The sequence below is a fragment of the Bison bison genome, unplaced genomic scaffold (genome assembly GCF_000754665.1).
Source record: "Bison bison bison isolate TAMUID 2011002044 unplaced genomic scaffold, Bison_UMD1.0 scf7180017864346, whole genome shotgun sequence".
Classification (NCBI taxonomy): Eukaryota; Metazoa; Chordata; class Mammalia; order Artiodactyla; family Bovidae; genus Bison; species Bison bison.
Window position 1 is genome coordinate 1,757,956 of NW_011494918.1, and position 20,381 is coordinate 1,778,336.

At 42.6% G+C, this 20,381-nt stretch overlaps 1 protein-coding gene across 1 annotated transcript in view; it reads right to left on the reverse strand.

The window, feature by feature from the left end:
• Positions 1 to 20,381, reverse strand: part of DDR2 (discoidin domain receptor tyrosine kinase 2) — an 88,891-nt gene that overhangs the window by 61,739 nt on the left and 6,771 nt on the right. The window contains exon 2 of the mRNA XM_010854666.1: positions 16,446 to 16,554. Within this exon, the coding sequence (XP_010852968.1) occupies positions 16,446 to 16,554 (109 nt within the window). The remainder of the gene's footprint in view (positions 1 to 16,445; positions 16,555 to 20,381) is intronic.

Genomic DNA, 20,381 nt, shown 5'->3' on the forward strand with positions numbered 1-20,381 from the left:
ATCTCCAGGCTCCCCTGTCCCTGGGATTCTCCAGGCAAGTCCCCATGTATCTACTACAATATAAATGACAGCATGTAAATCTTCTGTTCAAAGCTCTCCATTAACTTCCCATCTCACTTGTAATGAAATTAAAACTCTTCACACATAGCCTGCCCTCTGACTGTCCTGAACCTCATCTTCACCCCATCCTTCCCATCAGCCACACTGGTCTCCTTGCTGATCTTCTCATATGTTGTATGCTTCTTCTTCACAGATCTGCATTTACTGTTGAAGTATTTAATTTAATAACATAATTACCTTTACAGGGTGGAGGAAAGAGAAGTGGAATACCGTATTTCCCATTTTTTCCCACATGTGAACGTCCCTAAAATCTGAATGCATCTTGCAAGCAAATAGTGAGTCATGGTTCATCAGTGTTTTTCTTTCCTTAGAGGCACAGAAAGTAATGACACTTCTTAGAGTCAGCAGTTTCTTAAATTTGATGAAATATGTAATAATAACATTCATTTAGAAGCACTTATCAAGTGTCAGGCAACAAGATAAGCATTTTCTTACTTATTATTTCAGGTTTCCCACTTATTACCCACTTTACTGGAAAGAATTTAAATAATTGCCCAAGACCTTTCATTGAGTAAATACTAACTCAGATTAGAATCTGGCTCTAGAGTCTGTGACAACACTAAACTTTACAACCTCTGAAAAGCAAATGATTTCAAGTTCATTCCTGGCTCTACCACTTAACCCACTTGGGATCTGAGCAAACACCACAGCCTCTTTGGGTCTCAGTTTCCTCCTGTGGACAGCAAGGGAGTCAGATCAGATGATCGCTAAGGCAGTGGTTCCCAACCAATTGTTTAGAATTGCTTGGGAAGGTTCTAGAATACACACTTGTGAGCCTCTGCTTCTGAAGCTGAGCCCAGGAACCTGCACACTTCTAAAGTTTTCCCGGTGGTTCTGCTGTGCAGCCAGTCTTGGGAATCACTCTGCTTCCAGATCCCTCCCAGCCTGAACGCCGGATGATCTTCTGGGGCCATGCTGGACAGAAAGAGAAATCCATGTTCACAGTCCCACTGGGCTTTCATTCCTGGCTATCATGTATCTCTAGACACTGAGCTGTGAGTATAATGAGAACTGCTTCCCGGAACATCTAAAGTAAACCAGAAATGGGGAAGGGGGGTCGCCTGGGGTGAATCATGATATTGTTGCAAATAACTTCCCCACCAAGGCATAGCTTATCCTGGGAACAGCAACCGAGAAGTTTCAACAGAGCTGCTGCTGCTGTAGCTGCCTTCATGAAACATTTTGGTTCCATTATATTTCCTAGGTTCAGGGATTCTTTCTATTTTATGGTGTAACTAGAGTTGGACTGTAAAGAAGGCTGAACACGGAAGAATTGATGCTTTTGAATTGTGGTGTTGGAGAAGACTCTTGAGAGTCCCTTGGACTGCAAGGAGATCCAACCAGTCCATTCTAAAGGAGATCAGCCCTGGGTGTTCTTTGGAAGGAATGATGCTAAAGCTGAAACTCCAGTACTTTGGCCACCACCTCATGCGAAGAGTTGACTCATTGGAGAAGACTCATGCTGGGAGGGATTGGGGGCAGGAGGAGAAGGGGACGACAGAGGATGAGATGGCTGGATGGCATCACCGACTCGATAGACGTGAGTTTGAGTGAACTCCAGGAGTTGGTGATGGACAGGGAGGCCTGGCGTGCTGCAATTCATGGGGTCGCAAAGAGTCGGACACGACTGAGCAACTGAACTGAACTGAACTGAAACTTTTTTGGGAATTTACCCTATTTAACAGAGAAAGAGAGAAAACCTGAGATTCCACCTGGGATACTCTCCTTGGTACAAAGGAGTACCAACTCCCTTCCCCAAGGTTCTGGTCTCCTTGTCTACCACTGTGTTAGAGCCGTGGTCCTCTGAGCATGCTCCCAGGTCCAGCAGCACCAGCATCACCCAGGAATGTGTTAGAAATGCAAATTCTCAGTCCCTACCCCCATCCTACTGGATCTGCAGATGGGGCCCAGCAAAGGATGGTCCCACAGCCATTGGCATTTATGCACAATCAAGTTTGATAATTAGAGGAAGTGGGGGAGAAGATGAGGCTCCAGGTCTTCACATAAAAAATGCTAAATGTCTCAGAGCCCCCTCCTCCTCATCCCCTCCAATCCTTCCATCACAAAAGAGTTTAAGCCCACTGTGTGTAGACAGCAGAGTGTCAACAACATTGACAAAAACAAGAAGGGCTCTCCCTGAGTCGGAGGAGAGGGGCAGCAGTCTCTGAACCTCTGCCTGGAAACTGATATAAACTTTTTGGAGAGAAAGGATTCAGGATGATAGGTGACATGTTATTTCTGCTAAGAGGCAATCAAGAAGTGCAATGTAAACTTGGCCTCTGAGAATCATCTGGTTCATCAGCAAATCCCTTAAATTTCTTGGTTTGGCCAAAAAGTTTATTCAGGTTTTCCCATAAGATGGTGTGAGGAAATTAACAAGATAGCGCCAGTCAGGCTCTCCCACCCCATGTTCTGTAAACAATGACTTTGCATGGTTATGTAACAGCTGAGATCACTTATAGCTTTGTGCATGCACATCACGAGGTACTCGCTTGGCCACAGGCTACTGTCTGCAGTTCACCTGTATGAGCTTCACCGTGAAAGCCCTGGCTGCTGCTGCACTGGGGCTGTGTTGGAGCGACAGCATGGTTATGTTAAATGAGGTTATGCTGTGGTTATGTTATGGCTGCTGAGTCAGCCAGGAGAGACGCTGTGCTATAGCTGCCATGCCAGCCAGGAGAGAATAATTGTGTCTGCAGTTCTGATGGCTCCTTGAGCCTTTTTCCAGCTTCTTAGCTCACGCCTTGCCTACCCTGGGTTCAGCGAACAGTGCAAACGGTGTGAACAGTGAGACAGATGGTACAGAAAACTCAAATGAACTCTTTTGCCAGTCCAATGAAAGTGAAAGTGACAGTTGCTCAGTCGTGCCCAACTCTTTGCAACCCATGGGCTATATTTATGGAATTCTCTAGGCCAGAATACTGGAGTGTGTAGCCTTTCACTTCCCCAGGGGATCTTTCCAACCCAGGTCTCCCGACCCTGCATAGAAGTAGTGGGGAAGGAGAGAAATAGCTGAACTTAAAAAATTTGCCAGTCCAATACCTCCTGCAAATTTTTTAAGTTCAGCTATTTCTCCCCTTCCCCACTACTTCTACACAGGGCCCAACCTCCACCATCTTGTGCCTGGAATACTATAATGCCTTCTAGCTCTTCTTCCTGGCTCTCCTATTGTCCCTTCTCCATATAGTAGCACAAGTGAGCTTCCTGAAGCCTTATTTGAACATGAACATTCTAACAGCGTCTCATTCTTCTCAAGATAACGTGTCCCATGAAGCCTACATGATCAGGCCTCAGTTACCTCTCTGGCCTAATGTGCTATCCCAGATCTTTGTTCTCCATATCCCAGCACAATGGTCTTATTTCAACTTCACAAAGACACAAAGTATCTTCCAGCCTCCAGGTCTTTCTAAACATGATGTTCCCTTTGCCTGACACATTCTCCCGTTCCCCTCCTTTACCTCCTAAATCCTGCTCAAGCTCCAGCTCCCAGACCATCCCTCCATCAGGGAATTCCTCTGTGTCTTCAGCTCAATAAGAATTGTTTGCTACATAATCTTATAATGTACTACTTTTCCTTATAGCACTTCTCACACTTTTAGAACAAATAACTGTTTAATTTTTGCCTCTCCATTAAACAGTACATGTCTTGAGGGCAAGCATCCTATCTAGCTTTCTCTTTGTTGTCTCTCTGGTTTATGGTAGGGTGTCTGGCATTAACTGAGCCCTTAATAAATATATATAGGTAGAAAAACTAGTAAAAGAAGAATTTTGTATGGCGTTGTTTATTTTTGCAGAACTTAAAAACATGTTGATGTAAATCAAGCCAATATTATAAAGCAATCAATTAAGAATAAATAAATATGCAAAAATAATAAAATAAAATAAAAATTTTTTAAAGAAAGAAAAAAAAGGCCTAGGAAGTTAAAGAAGGATAACCCCTGTTGGTGACATTTAACCTGGCAGCAGATATCTGAGACTTCCTTAACAGTCTGGGCCATTATAGGGCTTCCCTGGTGGCTCAGACAGTAAAGAATCTGCCTACCAAGTGGGAGACTTGGGTTTGATCCCTGGGTTGGGAAGATTCTCTGAAGAAAGGCATGGCAATCCACTCCAGTATTCTTGCCTGGAGAATCCCCATGGATTGAGGAGCCTGGTGGGCTACAGTTCACAGGGTCACAAAGAGTTGGACATGATTGAGCAACTAACACACACACACATGTTTTTGTTCATGAATTTATCAAGTTTGTTGTTGTTCAGTCGCTCAGTAATGCCTGACTCTCTGCCACCCTGTGGACTGTAGCCCACAAGGCTCCTCTGTCCATGGGATTTCCCAGGCAAGAATACTGGAGAGCATAGCCATTCCATTCTCCAGAGGATCTCCCTGATCCAGGGATTGAATGTGGGTCTCCTGCAGTGCAGGCAGACTCTTTACCGTCTAACAGAGAAGCCTGACAAAACTATGGAAAACATTAAAACATGGTATGAGGATAAAAGTGATGGCAGGAAAAATTGGGACATTCATTTAGGTAGCAACCTTCACCTGAGATTTTCCATTTTACTTGTGCTTATTTACCTCCTTACTGAAATTGTAAGCAATTTTGAAAATACTAATTATATCAGGTTTTTTCTACCGCCCCCCCACCACCTACAAACACAGAGTACCATTAGGTGCTCACCATGCATTTAGCAATTAAAGAAAGAAAGAAAGAGATAAAGTGGTGGGTAGATAGATGGAAGGATGAATTCAAGGATGGATAAATGAAGAGTGTGATCTTAACAACATGTTGAATTCTTTAGAGCAGGTGCTACAACTGATCTGCCCCAGAACCTCTCAAAGTGCCTGGCCATAAAAGGCACTCAGCCCATGTTTGCTGAGAAAATACGCTGATAGCAGCATTTCCCTGATGAGGGTCAGGGTTTGTCACAGGGAGTGCTATCTTGTTGCCAATTCACAACAATCTCTAGAGGACAGTTCTGCAAGAGTGCTTTGTGGGTATTTGCAGGAGAGGATGGGGAAACAATGGAAACAGTAAGAAACGTACTGTCTTAACAATAAAGAGACTTTATTTTGGGGGGCTCCAAAATCACTGAAGATGGTGACTGCAGCCATGAAATTAAAAGATGCTTGTTCCTTGGAAGAAAAGCCATGACCAACCTAGACAACATATGAAAAAGCAGAGACATTACTTTGCCGACAAATGTTCGTCTAATCAAAGCTATGGTTTTTCCAGTAGTCATGTATGGATGTGAGAGATGGGCCATAAAGAAAGCTGAGCACAAAGAATTGATGCTTTTGAACTGCGGTGTTGGAGAAGACTCTTGAGAGTCACTTGGACAGTAAGGAGATCCAACCAGTCCATCCTAAAGGAAATCAGTCCTGGGTGCTCATTGGAAGGACTCAGGCTGAAGCTGAAACTCCGATACTTTGACCACCTGATGTGAAGAACTGACTCATTGGAAAAGACCCTGATGCTGGGAAAGATTGAAGGCAGGAGGCAAAGGGGATGACAGAGGATGAGATAGTTGGTTAGCATCACCAACTCAATGGACATGATTTTGGGCAGGCTCTGGGAGTTGGTGATGGACAGGGGGGCCTGGCATGCTGCAGTCCATGGGGTCTCAAAGAGTCAGACATGACTGCACGATTGAACTGAACTGCATGAGAGAAAGAGAAGTTCTGACCAGATTATTAGTCAGTAGAAGATCCCCAACTCAAGCCAGAGTAAGACTCTGGGCTACAAGTATTACAAACCTTCTTCAGACAACGGAGCAGAGCTGTAGGTCTTAGACGTTGAGACCAATTAACATAGCATGAAGAAAGGGAGTTCAGAGATAAAAGCCATCAAAGCAGTCACTAGGCAAAGTTCCGTGATGAACTGCTCTTCCCAGGGGCCTCAGAGAAAGGACACAGGGAAGTAGACAAGCTGATCTTGGATGGCCTTCCTCATCCTAGTAGGTCTTTGGAACCAGGATAAGCCTTGGCCCTCAGCAACCAACGTGGCACTTCTCAGCGGTACCAATGTGGTTTTCCCATTGAATGTGCCTATTTTTGACAAACTCCTTCTGTGGAAGGGATCCCAGCCAATAGTGAAGACTCAGAATTGCCAAGTCGGCCCAAGTCCTAAATGTCAGGTCCCCTTCCTTTTCCCCCAAGCCCACTTCATTGTTTATCCAAGCCCACCTGTCTGTCTCTGAGCTTCACATTATGAAATATAAAGCACCATGAAAAGGCAGAAAATCACAAAGGGAAGCAAGAGACCCTGAAGCAAAAAGGCATCCCTGATTTGCCTGCTGAGTTGTCTTGGTGGTTGCCTACGCTTCCGTTACCCACCAATCTCCTGGACAGAGAACTAATTGACTTTTCCAGTTTCCCAGAGTGGAAAAGTACTGGCGCTGGCTGCTGCATGCCCGGGCAGCAAGGCGGCGCCTCCTGAGCTCTGGTAGGGCCTGGCAGGCAGGCTGAGGAGAAGCAGCTGCCACCAGGCCCCAGCTTCCAAGAATTATTTTCACACTGTGCTGCCAAAGTTGAGAGCCTGAAAGGTCCGCTTGTTTCTTGATGTTTACCATCTCACTGTCAACTCCAGACCACAGGCTCTCCCCATCAATGAGTGTCCTATATGCAGCTTCCAGGAAAGCACACACACGGCACACAGGCCTGAGGCCACGGAGGGCTGACAGCTGGGCCTCTCTGGCACAGGGCAGGTAAGACTGGTGGGGGCGCGGCTCAGATATTAGGGTCAACCAGGGGACCCAAGGCAGCTGATGACCTAAAGGAACATCTGCAATCATGAAACTTTAGAGTCAGGCCTTCAAGAAATCAATCCTTCCAATGGCTCCATGTTAAATATCAGAACCTCTGAGGCTCAGAAAGGTGAATTGACTTACTCAAGGATGAACAGCTGATTAAGGTAATGAGGACTGAAATTCAAATCTGATCCCTGGTTCCTCTTTCTTCAAGCTCAGGCTACCATGACCTAGGTTTTCCAGCTCCAGAGAGGACAAGGTGGTCTAATTAAAGAAGCTGTCATTTGGGCCCCTTCTCTCCAGAAACCCTACTGAGCAGACTGCTTCAGACATGTTCACTGTGCAAGTAAATACCTACATACTGGGATCTTGCTAGGTGCCAAGGAAACTTTTCTGGGTTCCTCTAAGTACAATGAGGCTATTTTGCCAAGACCTCTTTTGGCCAAGTCGAAATTTCCCTTAAGAACAGCCCTTTAGAATGTCAGTTTTCCTAAAAGCCTAAAATGCCCTCCAGAAACAATTATTGTAGAACTCCAGAAGAGGGGTCCCCAAGCTGTACTGGATTTCCGGGTACTGAGATAAGGATTGGATAAGGTATGTTAGACTTCCTGGTTAACAAAGTCAGTGAAAGCCTCCTGCTAAAATAGTGTGTCCTTTCCCTCAACAAGGAGGTAAGTTGAGACAGCTGGGTAGCCATGAGCTAGGAGTTGAGAACAAAGTCGTGGCATAGTTTGGAATCAAAAGAGGCCTATGCTTAAAACTTGATTCTGCCATTTCCAAATTGGGGGACCTCAAGACAAGTTACTAAGCCTCTCTGAACCTCCACTTCCTCATCTTAAATAATCCTGCCAAGCAAGGTTGTTGCAGAGATGTAATGTACAAGGAACTTAACAATTCCTTGAAGGCAATAGGGTTCAATAAATGATATCCAGAAGGAGAGGGGATCATTCATTTTAAATATTACATTCACTCTTTCTTAAGCAATTTAGAGGTTTTATGGCCTTAGGAAGATTAATTAAGCTTTCAGCCTCTCAGTTTTACAGTAATAACAGTACTTGTTTATGAGAAAATATGAGTTACATATGTCAAGTACTTAGTAATGTTTACAGCAGAGTAATGCTTAGAACAGTAACATTTAATAAAGGGTAGGTGTTATTGACTTTTTAAACTATTTTTACTCTGACTCATTCTAAAAAAAATTGGAACTGGCTTCCAAAACTGTAAATATGCTAAGTAAATAAACAAACAAATAAGTGTAGAAATGCAGGTGTGGGGAAAGAGAATAAGGACATTAAGGTAAGCTGGAGCTAAGGTTAATACCCAAAATATAGTCAATATTACATTTGGTTCTATGCACTTTGCTGGTGATGGGCCTCAAATTTGTCTCCAAGCTGCCTACTAACCAATTCAAAAAGCAAGGCATAATCAGTTAACGTGAATCACAGCAGCAGCAAGGTAAAAGTCAACTTTTTATTTTTGTTCCCAGGTGGGATGGAGTAGCTTATAGTAACCAACACTCCCCCTGAAGATAACTGGAAGAACTAGATAAAATCCATAAATCATCTGTTTACAGCCATTCGATTGGTGCTGACATGGTGAGAGCAGAGGAACTGAAGCTTCAGAGAAGGGAGACTGAGGAGCAGCATTGCCTCTGCAGTCATATGTAGCCGCTTGCCAATTGCAAGGGGCAGAAGCAAGAGGCTGACCCTGGGCTTCGCACTGGTAGAGGGTCACTGGAGGATAAAATACCAGAGTTTTTGAAGGAGGCCTGGGATCCTTCTAGCAGGCAGCATTTTCTTGTCCAGCACATTTGCCAAATGCTGGAGTTGTATAAGAGAGGCAGTGTAAAAACCTAAGGAGAAATCCTCTGAAAAGCTGAGCTGAGTGTTTGAATCTGATAAAGATTAGAGTTCAGGACCCACCAGGAAGAGAGGCCACAGAGAAAACATGGGAGTTTTTAAAAAGCACTCAATGACCAAGAATCCAAGTTTAAACCCTACCAATTGCCCAAAGTGAAGATAGTCTACCCTACTATGTAAAGGCAGATCCAACTGCTTTCACTGTTAGCCAGTCTGCACTTTGGGTTCACATCCTTTTAAGAAAATCAAAGACCCAAACACATTTCTAAAGAGAAGACCACCCAAGCCTCAGAGAACTGGGACAAGCCAGTTTTCTACCTATATGCAGGGCATCTTAGTGGTCATAAATGTAGGAAAAAAGTCTTTAAATTTACCCCAATATTTGTAAATTTCTTACTCTTGGCACTTCAAGAGAGGAATTCAGATTCATCGTCATAAGAGAAATTAAGGATTAATTTTACTTAATGAAAAAACAAAAAGAGTAACCAGAGATTTATCATGTCATTACTGCTATTATCACTAGTAGTAGTAATAAGAGCAGTAGAAGTAGTATTTGTATAGTAGGAGGAGAGGCATCCATTACTATTAAGCAAGTTACTCAATAAGAAGCTATAAAAAGTCCTAAATATTGGTTTAACCTACTTAGAACAAACAAATATTGTAGCTTTCTCAACGTGGTTTTAGCCTATCCCCATATCCAGGGATTCTCCTATGCCAAGATGAAGCATTTCTTAAATTAGCAATACTTATGCATACAAGATACTCTTCATTGTTAGATCTTATAGTTTGACCATAGCTTACAGCACCCAAAAGATTAAGTCTGAATCCTTCCCTTGAAATGTCAAGAGTAATACAAATTTGGGAAAATGTAAGCACATTTTTCTTTATTTACAGCCACTAAAATGCTCTGCCCATAGACCAGAGGAGAGGGAATCTAGGCTTTTAGGAATAAGCTCAGAGGCTACTCTACCTCTGCAAGGACAAAGGCTCTCAAAGCCCTCGGACACCAGGGGCTGGACCTCATTACTGCACGTTAGTAGCTGCAGTTCAGGGAACTTCAGTCTGTCATCCTTCTACCTAACACCCCCATCGTTTAAAAGAATGATGTTCTTATGTCTTCTTCTCAGCTTCTGAACATCTTTGTGAGCTCAAGCCTCTCATGGCATAATTTAGATCCATTTTTGTAGAAAAATACAGAGAAGAAAGGGAGCTTCTCCATGTCCTTTCTTTCCTGCCTTCTTTTTACTCCTCAAACACTTACTGATTGCCTCTACAAGCCAAGCACTATGATAGGTGTCCATCATGAGGACCCAGGAGATCAACACAACACCAAATAAGACAATGGCCCAAGTCATTAACATCTGTGAAGCAGGGAAAAAAGAAGTTGCATACTTTTTAGCAACTCATCGCCTTCTACTTAAGCCCCTCCAAAACCCTCATTGTTTTGAATGTCTTAACTTTTGCCTTACTTTATTGTATATGTGTCCAAACCACTGAAAAATTCTGGGAGGCCTATCTTACCACATCCATGCTCTTCAGAGGCCTATTGGCTAAGACCAAGAGCTAAGTCAACAATCACACTATTCTCCCCAGGGGGCGGAAAAAAAAAATACACTGTCATGGATATGCTCAGCCTGGGCACAGGGCCCTGCATCCCTTGGAGTTGGGATAGCCAGAGTTCAGGGTTGTTAGAACCCCTATTCCCCAAAGGTAACGTGAGTCTCTCTTGCAGACCACGAGGGACCATAATAGTTACTCAGATCAGATCAGTCGCTCAGTCGTGTCCAACTCTTTGAGACCACATGAATCGCAGCACGCCAGGCCTCCCTGTCCATCACCAACTCCCGGAGTTCACTCAGACTCATGTCCATCGAGTCAGTGATGCCATCCAGCCATCTCATCCTCTGTCGTCCCCTTCTCCTCCTGCCCCCAATCCCTCCCAGCATTACTAATGAACTCTTTTTCTCTTTCCTCCTCCATCATCAGCTTGAAAGAAACTGTTGTTTTACAGTTTGCATTATTTTCATTTCCTTCTCTTCCAAAAGTGACAGGTCACAACCCTGGATATTTGCATGTGACTTTCCAGAGCCCATTGACTTCCGTTATCTCATTTGGTCCCCCTATTGTAACCCCATGAAGGGCAGAAAGCAGACTTTATTCTTCCCATTTTACAAGTGAGCAAAGTAAGGTGAAGAAATCTAGCTAAAGTCACAAAGGAGATAGTGCCAGAGCTGAAACTCGAATCTCAGTTAAGTTCAGTCTCTCACTCGTGTCCAACTCTTTGAGACCCCATGAATTGCACATGCCAGGCCTCCCTGTCCATCACCAACTCCCGGAGTTCACTCAGACTCATGTCCATCGAGTCAGTGATGCCATCCAGCCATCTCATCCTCTGCCATCCCCTTTTCCTCCTGCCCCCAATCCCTCCCAGCATCATGGTCTTTTCCAATGAGTCAACTCTTCGCATGAGGTGGCCAAAGTACTGGAGTTTCAGCTTTAGCATCATTCCTTCCAAAGAAATCCCAGGGCTGATCTCCTTTAGAATGGACTGGTTGGATCTCCTCTCAATTACCATCGTCTCTTCACCATCTATGTTGCCATCACACTCTTCTGTCAGCACATACTCTCCATACTGTCTGTAGTGTGACATCAGGGTCAAGAAGAACCACCAATTTAGGGAACAATCTGGAAAGAGGGCCCAGAGAAGCTTATTGCTTGTTTGAGTTTTAGAATGCCCTGATTCCTGATTTGTTGAAATCTTAAAGCAAAAGGAACATGCATCCTGGGAGGAAGCACATGGCATTTTGTTATCACTGGGTGAAGGCAAAGCCTTTGATTGGGAAGCACTTGCCATATACCAAGGATCCCAAAGTCATGTGGTTCCTGTTTGGGTACTAACTTAACTTCACGTTTGCCCTATTACTCCCTCAGTGACAACCACCTCCACCCTCTTGTTTTGCTATTTGTGGTTATATGTCTTTACTCCATGTTCTCCCTTTCTCTTTTTACCCAACCCAGAGAATTTGTTTTTCTTTGGATCACTCAGACTTCACTGTCTCTGCCAGCATAACATTAGAGACTTGATGTGATTGGTTAGCATACATTCAGTGAGGCTAACTCTGCAGGAGGCAGCAGAGCACAGAGGTCAAGAACATGCTCCCTGGAGGTGGATCACATCCCAGCTCTGCCACTTGGCTAGGTCTATAAACTTGAGTGAGTTACCTAATGTCTCTGGGCCTCAATTTCCCCTCTGTGAAACTGGAATAACAATGCCACCTAATTCCTAAGGTGCTTCTGAAGACTAAATTTGCTGATAGAATGGTACCAGGAATATATTAAGTGCTTATTAAATATTAGCTGATACTCTTCTTTGAAATTTGCGTCTTTTTTTTTCTCCACTTGGCATAACTAGAGTGCTTAAGGGGCAAATGAGTTTCTGATATCCCCCGAGAAAGATCTTTTACTGGCAGGAAGGATACCAGAGGCCACCCTCGGGCTAGTTTTGACAAAAACATATTGATACAAGGAAGAAAAAGCCAATCTGGGCAGCTTCTAGCATTGCTCACTGAAGAGAAATTCAACCTGGGAGGTCCCTTTCCAAGGCCCTTCTCAAGCCATACACACACACATACAAACATACACACAGCCTTAGTACCTCAGGCCTGGGTTCAGAAACCTAGAACTAGCATCACATTCTCATTAGCAGTTGAGATCCCATAAATCCTCTCAGCACATCTCCAGGGGCATGAATGATGAGAACCCAGGGAAATAAAAATTATTTTCCGGTGTGGAAATGTGTATGGGTATAGTTGGTGATGGACAGGGAGGCCTGGCGTGCTGTGATTCATGGGGTCGCAAAGAGTCAGACACGACTGGGTGGCTGAACTGAAAGTAGCTGTATGAACTTTGGTGGGAGACAGGAAGTTGGGAAAAGGGGACAGTTGTGCAGAAGCATCTCCAGTGCTTAGGCTTCTTTGCCAGGGTGAGCTGGTCCCCAGGGCCTTCTAACTAGCTTTTCTTGCTGAGCGTGCTAACAAGACCAAGGTTCCAAGAGCTCTGTGGAAACCTATTGTCTTGCATCTCCAGCACTTAGGCTTCTTTGCCAGGGTGAGCTGGTCCCCAGGGCCTTCTAACTAGCTTTTCTTGCTGAGCATGCTAACAAGACCAAGGTTCCAAGAGCTCTGTGGGAACCTGTTGTCTTGCCCGGTTCCTTGGATTCAGGCTGTCCCTCAAGCCCAAATTACCTCTCATCCCTATAAATGTACATCAGAAGTCACAAAAACGAAACCATAATGCCGTCCAGCTATACATGATCATTAGAGAAAGACTGTTTCCTCAAGTGCCCTCCAAAGGAGTGGGTAGTCTGATGGAAGGAACCTGGGCCTGGGAGTCAGGAGCAGTGGTCCCTGCTTTACCATTAACTGTGTGTGTTGTCATGGGCAAACCACCAAATCACTCACCCTATTTGACACCCAGTTCCTTTATCTATAAAATGAAGAAGAAGGACTTAAATATCTCTAAGATTCATTGCAGCATGACTAGCCTAGGATTTCAAGTCCCTTCATGCATTGGAGAAGGAAATGGCAACCCACACCAGTGTTCTTTTCTGGAGAATCCCAGGGACGGGGGAGCCTGGTGGGCTGCCGTCTATGGGGTCACACAGAGTCGGACATGACTGAAGTGACTTAGCAGCAGCAGCAGCAGACCTTAAGAACTCATTGGATGTAGGATTGATGCTAGAAAGAATAAAACTACAAAGATGAACTGAAAGTCAATTTGGAGCCAGTAGGAAGAGAACACTCTGAATCTCAGATCCTTAATGTCTTTGTTTCTCCAAACATTTTAGATACCAAAGGAGGAATCCACCACCCCAAGACTCTAAACCACTAGCAAGTTGCCTGCTTCTTATGAGGGGAAAATCCAGGATTGAAATGGGAAGTCCCAGCATGTGCCCTGGCTCTGTACCATGGATCCTAAATACCTAGATTGCCTGTTGGCGAGAAGGGGTGTTCTCCCTTTTCCAAGCACAAGTAGTTGTCACAGGCCAAGTCAGGAGAGTGGGGCTGACTGCCCTGTGCTGTCCACACTCAGCAGTTATTTAGTTGGCTGGGTGAGTCCTCAGGACTAACAGACCCTCAGCAAAGTTTTCAGGACAACAAGGTTGGTTCTACTACTCCCCGCCCCCCCCACCACGGCCCAAAAGTCCACCGGGTTCTGGACCCCCGAATGGCAATCAAAACACTGGTTTTATACATTCTGGAGGAGGATCAGACAAATTCAGTAGCCAAGAGTATTCATATACTTCATATGGAGTCTAGAGATGTCCCTTTCCCATGGAGGCAGGCTAAGTTGGAGCATGATTTCTAGATGCAACTTCTTACTAAGGAGCATTTTAGGGTTTACATCTTTAAGATATTCATCAGCTATCTTCTATGTGCTTAGACTAAGGGACACAATTCCTCTGAAGTTCTGGCTTTAGCTTCCTGAGCCTGGGAAGTGGCAGGGAGTTGGGGACAAATGGTCTTTCTTGTGAAAAACAGCCGTGCGAGTTTAAGAACCCTGTTTCCAAGCCCAAAGTCTATCAGTGCCTTCCAAAATGGGCAGTAAAGCTCTTACACCACTAAATTATAGTAAGTTTGTGACAAACGGTTTCATAGCTTATCTAATCCAACTTTATTTTACTGCTGGTGAAAGGATGAAAGAAGTACAAAGAGAAGTATATGACTATTGTCATGTTACTAACTTAAGACCAAGTAGAAGGCAACTAGACTTCAACTAGGTGAGAGGAACACAAAGCAAAAAACCAAAGAATGGTGTCAAAGTTCAGGTCTGAGATGCACTCACTAAGCTTATTACAAAGAAGTAACAAGGTACTGGATTTACTGAACCAATTAATCACTGATATTAAAGTATCTTGATTATATGTCCTATAATCAAGAAAAAAGAATATCCCATGGAAATGGAATTTTTGCAAAGATAAGGTGAGTGTTTCATAAATGTACACTCATACTGTATGAAGAAGAGGAAATGAAAATACCCTCAGGAATTCAAATATAGCCTGCAGCCCCTGGGACTCTCAAACACTGCAATGGGGTGGGATATCAGTAAAATCACTTTGGAAATGTAGCAATACAATACAATAGCAATATGTAGGAAAACAGATCATATGTAACATATAAGCTGTGCTGTGCTGTGCTTAGTCACTCAGTCACGTCTGACTCTTTGTGACCCCATGGACTATATAGCCTGCCAGGCTCCTCTGTCCATGGGGTTCTCCAGGCAAGAACACTGGAGTGGGTTCCCATTCCCTCCTCCAGGGGATCTTCCCAATCCAGGGATCGAACTCAGGTCTCCTGCATTGCAGGCGGAATCTTTAGCATCTGAGCCACCAGGGAAGCCCAACATAAAGCTACTTCTAGGTATATATCTAAAAGACTTGGGTATTTATCTCTACCGAAAGACCTTTACAAGAAGGGTTCTAGGAGCTTTATTTATAATGAGCTCAAACTAGAAATAATCCAAATTACCATCCAAAGTAGACTGAATAAATAAAATATTCAAACAAAATTATACAACAATGAAAACAGAGTTGCCAACTGCATGCCACGATATGAATATCATGAACAAAACATTGAATGAAAGAAGCCAGAAACAAAAGGCGATTCCACTCATATAAAGTACAAAAACAAGTAGCACCGATTTGTGTTGTTAGAAAACAATAATGACTACCCTTGGGATGAAGGTACGGCAAAGTGACTTGAAGAGCGTGTAAGAAGAGCTTCTGAAGTCCTGGTACAGTTCTGTTGCTTAATCTGGATACTGCTTACATGGATGTGCTCAGTTTATAAAATTCATCAAATTGACACTTGTGCTATGTCTAATTTCTTACATTTATATCTGTGGCAAAAAGGAAACAGCTCCAAGCCTTACTCTTCCCTGTACTCAGACCTCCCCCGGGTAATATTTTTGTGCTCTCCCACTCTGACTCTGGGCTTGGCCATGTGGCTCGCTTTGGACAATGAGATCTCAGCAAACATGACTGAAGCACTGGTTTGAAAAATGCTACACATTTTTTTTTTTTTTTTTTAATTTTATTAAATATTGTTTTTTTTTTTTTAATTACTGCAACTTCACAGTTAAGTGATTCATTCTTGTACTATTGCATATATTAAGTGGCATCACTATGGTAATAGACAATTGATACAATTGTATACTTCAATTTAAAGTATACACATAATTTTAAAAATTGGGAGAAGGGGACTAACATATCTATTTTTGAGCATGGCCACACCCTGTAGGAAAGAGAAACTGCCTGAGATCCTACAAGACCAGGGTCCCCAAAGCATAACATGACACCCAAGTTAAATATAGGCCTTAGCCAACCAAACATAACTGGGAAACCAACTTGCAGACGTTCTCTAAGGCATCTGAAAATTTTCTCATCTGTTTCCCAGAAGATGCAGAAGCAAATGGTTGCTTCTTCCACCTCCCATTTTATTTTCTTTTTGTTCCACCCAACTCCATGTAAGAAACACTTCACACTATTCAGCATGTTACAGAGTGTATTTGTTTCTATTTCTGCTATGGCCCTGTTTCACCAGAGAGAAAGAGAGGAAGGAGGGACCTTGGGACCCCTCAGCAGTGCTTTTCCCAAGATGAACACTGAAGGGCTTGAGTGTTCAGCTGGTCTTCCAGCATGCGGCTGAGCAATGGCAGTGTTACCTGGGTTAACCTGAGCTTTTGCAGAACTCAAGATAGGCAGCAGCAGGAGCAGCACCAAGGGCATTCTGGGAATCGGGATCATCTCAGGAGATGGTGTTGGAACTGGAGCCTTCAGGCCACCAACAATGCAAGACAAGAAGAAAGAGGAGAGGGAATGAGTGAAGCAGAAACCATCAACACAAATGAACACAATTTACATAATTATCCTTGTGCTTTTACAGTGTTTATGTCTATATTTAGAATTTTAAATCATGAACTTTGATAGTTGAATGTGACACTGAATTGTCACAAAATATAAGAACTTTCAAACTCTGGGATATTCAGTAGTTAGGTAACATAAGAACTTTCAAACTCTATTAGATTATATTCTCATGGAATTAAAATTAGCAAAACTATAGGTGGGTAACAAAGTTTCAATAAGATAAATACCCAAATTGTGAACAGTGATAAATTAAAACTGACTTTTACAATATTTTCATAATTTTAATATTTATTCCACTATTAAACCAAGAAAAACATTCAATGATGTTAACATGTTTGCCTTTCAAAAGATGTAAGGTGAATATTTATCCTGATTTATTAGCTCTGGAATTGTACCTGAAGCTCAAGTTCCTCTAGAATAATCCATGTGGTTATGGATTAGAGTTGAGACATCAGTATGAACTCATATTTATCTTAATAGGGATATAAATGGTTACATATGGAAATATTTATAGATATTTACACACAGGTTAGTACATATTCATATATCTATCTTCTTGTTATGAGAGTGCCTAGAAGCAGGAACACCCAATAGCAAAGAACAAACCTGATACCCAGATCTTGACTTCTTATACCATTCTCCAGTAAAAGGAACCAGGGGTTCTTGGAGAGACTGCTAATTTCAGGGCTGAGGCAGGAAATACGATTATCTTGGAGAATGTTTTAGTGCCCCAAGCTAAGAATATATACACACACAAGAATGATGGGGATATGGCAAGAGAACACAGAGCCAACAGAAAGGGTCCCCATGGCCAAAGCTGAAGCAATTTACGCAACAAAATGGATCAAGTGGTATTGCATTATAACTCAAGACATAAGATAAATATTTACAAGCCCAGAAATAAATGATTGAATAAACAAATGGAGGAGAATAAACAAATTTTCTCATGCAAAAGAATTCTAAATAATTTATGTACATACTCTCTGGTCTGTTGTCTTTCTCCCAAGAACCCATCACTCCAGCCTAATCATGAGAAACACATCAGACAAATCCCAACTGAGGGACATTCTACAAAATTCCTGCTATGTAATCCTCAAAACTGTCAAGGTAACCCAAGACTAGAAAGTCTGAGAAACTGACACAGTTAAGAGGGATGAAGGAGTCATGATGTCTAAATGTAACACGTAACACCCTGGATGGGATCTTGGAACAGAAAAAGGACATTTGGGGAAAACTGAGGCAATCTGAATGAAGTGCAGACTTTAGTTAATAATAATGTGTCAATATTGGTTCATTCACTATGACACATTTACTATACTAATTTAATATGTCATAATAGGGGAAACTGGGTAATGGGTGAATAGAAAATCTATATACTCTTTGCAATGATCCCATAAACATAAAACTGTTCAAGAATAAAAACTTTATTTTAAAAAAGAAAGTTTCTTCCAGGTAACACTATGAGTCAACAAACACTGGATCTACTACTAGAAAACTGTATAATGTGAAATTATAAAGGGAGACAAAATCCCTTTAAGCTGGAGTGATCAGAGGAGGTTTCATGGGGAAATAAGCATCTGATCAAATTTTTAAAGGATGAATATGATTTTAATGGATAATAATGGGAATACAGTAAATAATAGACTGACATAGCTAAGAGGAAACAGGAGCTTTTTTTTGAGGAAACAGAAGCTTTCTATGATGTTTTCTAGGCAACAGAACTCTGAATCACCCCAAGTGGTTATATATATCAGTTCAGTTCAGTTCAGTCGCTCAGGCATGTCCGACTCCTTGCGACCCCATGAATCGCAGCACGCCAGGCCTCCCTGTCCATCACCAACTCCCAGAGTTCACTCAGACTCACGTCCATCAAGTCAGTGATGCCATCCAGACATCTCATCCGCTGTCGGCCCCTTCTCCTCCTGGCCCCAATCCCTCCCAGAATCAGAGTCTTTTCCAATGAGTCAGCTCTTCGCATGAGGTGGCCAACATACTGGAGTTTCAGCTTTAGCATCATTCCTTCCAAAGGAATCCCAGGGCTGATCTCCTTCAGAATGGACTGGTTGGATCTCCCTGCAGTCCAAGGGACTCTCAAGAGTCTTCTCCAACACCACAGCTCAAAAGCATCAATTCTTCGGTGCTCAGCTTTCTTGATAGTCCAACTCTCACATCCATACATGACCACTGGAAAAACCATAGCCTTGACGAGATAGACCTTTGTTGGCAAAGTAATATCTCTGCTTTTTAATATGCTGTCTAGGTTGTTCATAACTTTCCTTCCAAGGATAAGCATCTTTTAATTTGATGGCTGCAGTCACCATCTGCAGTGATTTTGGAACCCCCAAACATAAAGTCAGCCACTGTTTCCACTGTTTCCCCATTTATTTGCCATGAAGTGATGGGACCAGATGCCATGATCTTTGTTTTCTGAATTTGAGCTTTAAGCCAACTTTTTCCACTCTCCTCTTTCACTTTCATCAAGAGACTCTTTAGTTCTTCTTCACTTTCTGCCATAAGGGTGGTGTCATCTGCATATCTAAGGTTATTGATATTTCTCCTGGCAATCTTGATTCCAGCTTTGCTTCATCCAGCCCAGCATTTCTCATGATGCACTCTGCATACAAGGTGTTCAAAAAGTATTAACTGAACTTTCTTTTGGAAAGTTTTACTTGGTTCAGGTTGTGAATCCCTAATACCAGTGACTATTTCTGCTTTGTTTGCTTAAATTAGGGTGCCTAGCAGGTAACAAACACAAAAGAACCATTATTAAACCTAGAAGTACTATACCACGGATACCTAACCTGTGCCAAGGACTATCTCATGTAATATTTACAGTCACTCTACCAGGTTTGTTTTCATCAATAAAGTAACTGAGCAGAAAGAAGTTAAAACTGATCTGTTTACACAACTGATAGGCATCAAAGCTCATGCACGAAGCCGGGTTCGCATTCCTCCGAAATCTACTTAGGCTGCTTTGTTGCTGTTGGTTTTGTTTTTGTCTTTGTTTGTCATCATACTACACTCTCCTTTGATCTGACCTCTGCTACTTCACCAGAGCGACACTCCTGCTCAGCCTTTCCACTTAGTTACATTCAGACTTCTTTCATTTCTTTCTTTTTTACCTTGCCTCCTTAGGACCTCTATTTAAAAGTTTCGGTCCTCTCTTTGATTCAAATCACCACCAAATGGTTATTTCTTCAGTGAAATATTCTCTTACCCCCTTGATTGCACATGCACTGAAAGCATCGTACAATTTTTCTACATAGAAATGATCATCGTATAATCATATATCCTTTGCTAGGGTTGTCTAATTAGTGCCTGCACCCCTATAAGCTCCTTGTTTATTTCACTCACCATTGCATTCCCAGCACTTATCAGAGTGCTGGATAAATAGTTGCAGAATGAATTAACGATTGGCTTAAGCCACATATTCAGTTGTTGTATCTGGCTAGTCCAGATTCCATACCTTAAAAGGAAGTATCCCCAAAACTTACAATAAACAGACATCACCCTTTTCTGCCTCTTTGAACGAATCTTTCTAAAGGTTCAAAATTTAAGCAATGTGACATGTGAATAAAACCCATAAACATACATTAAAGAATTTCAAGAAGATGGAAGGTCCCTCTCTACCCACTTCTTTGGTTAACAGTGCAAATTCCTTTGACAAGAAATTTATTCAAACTTTAAAAATAAAAAGTTATTGGCCTTCATTCATTCAGCAACTATTTTCTGAA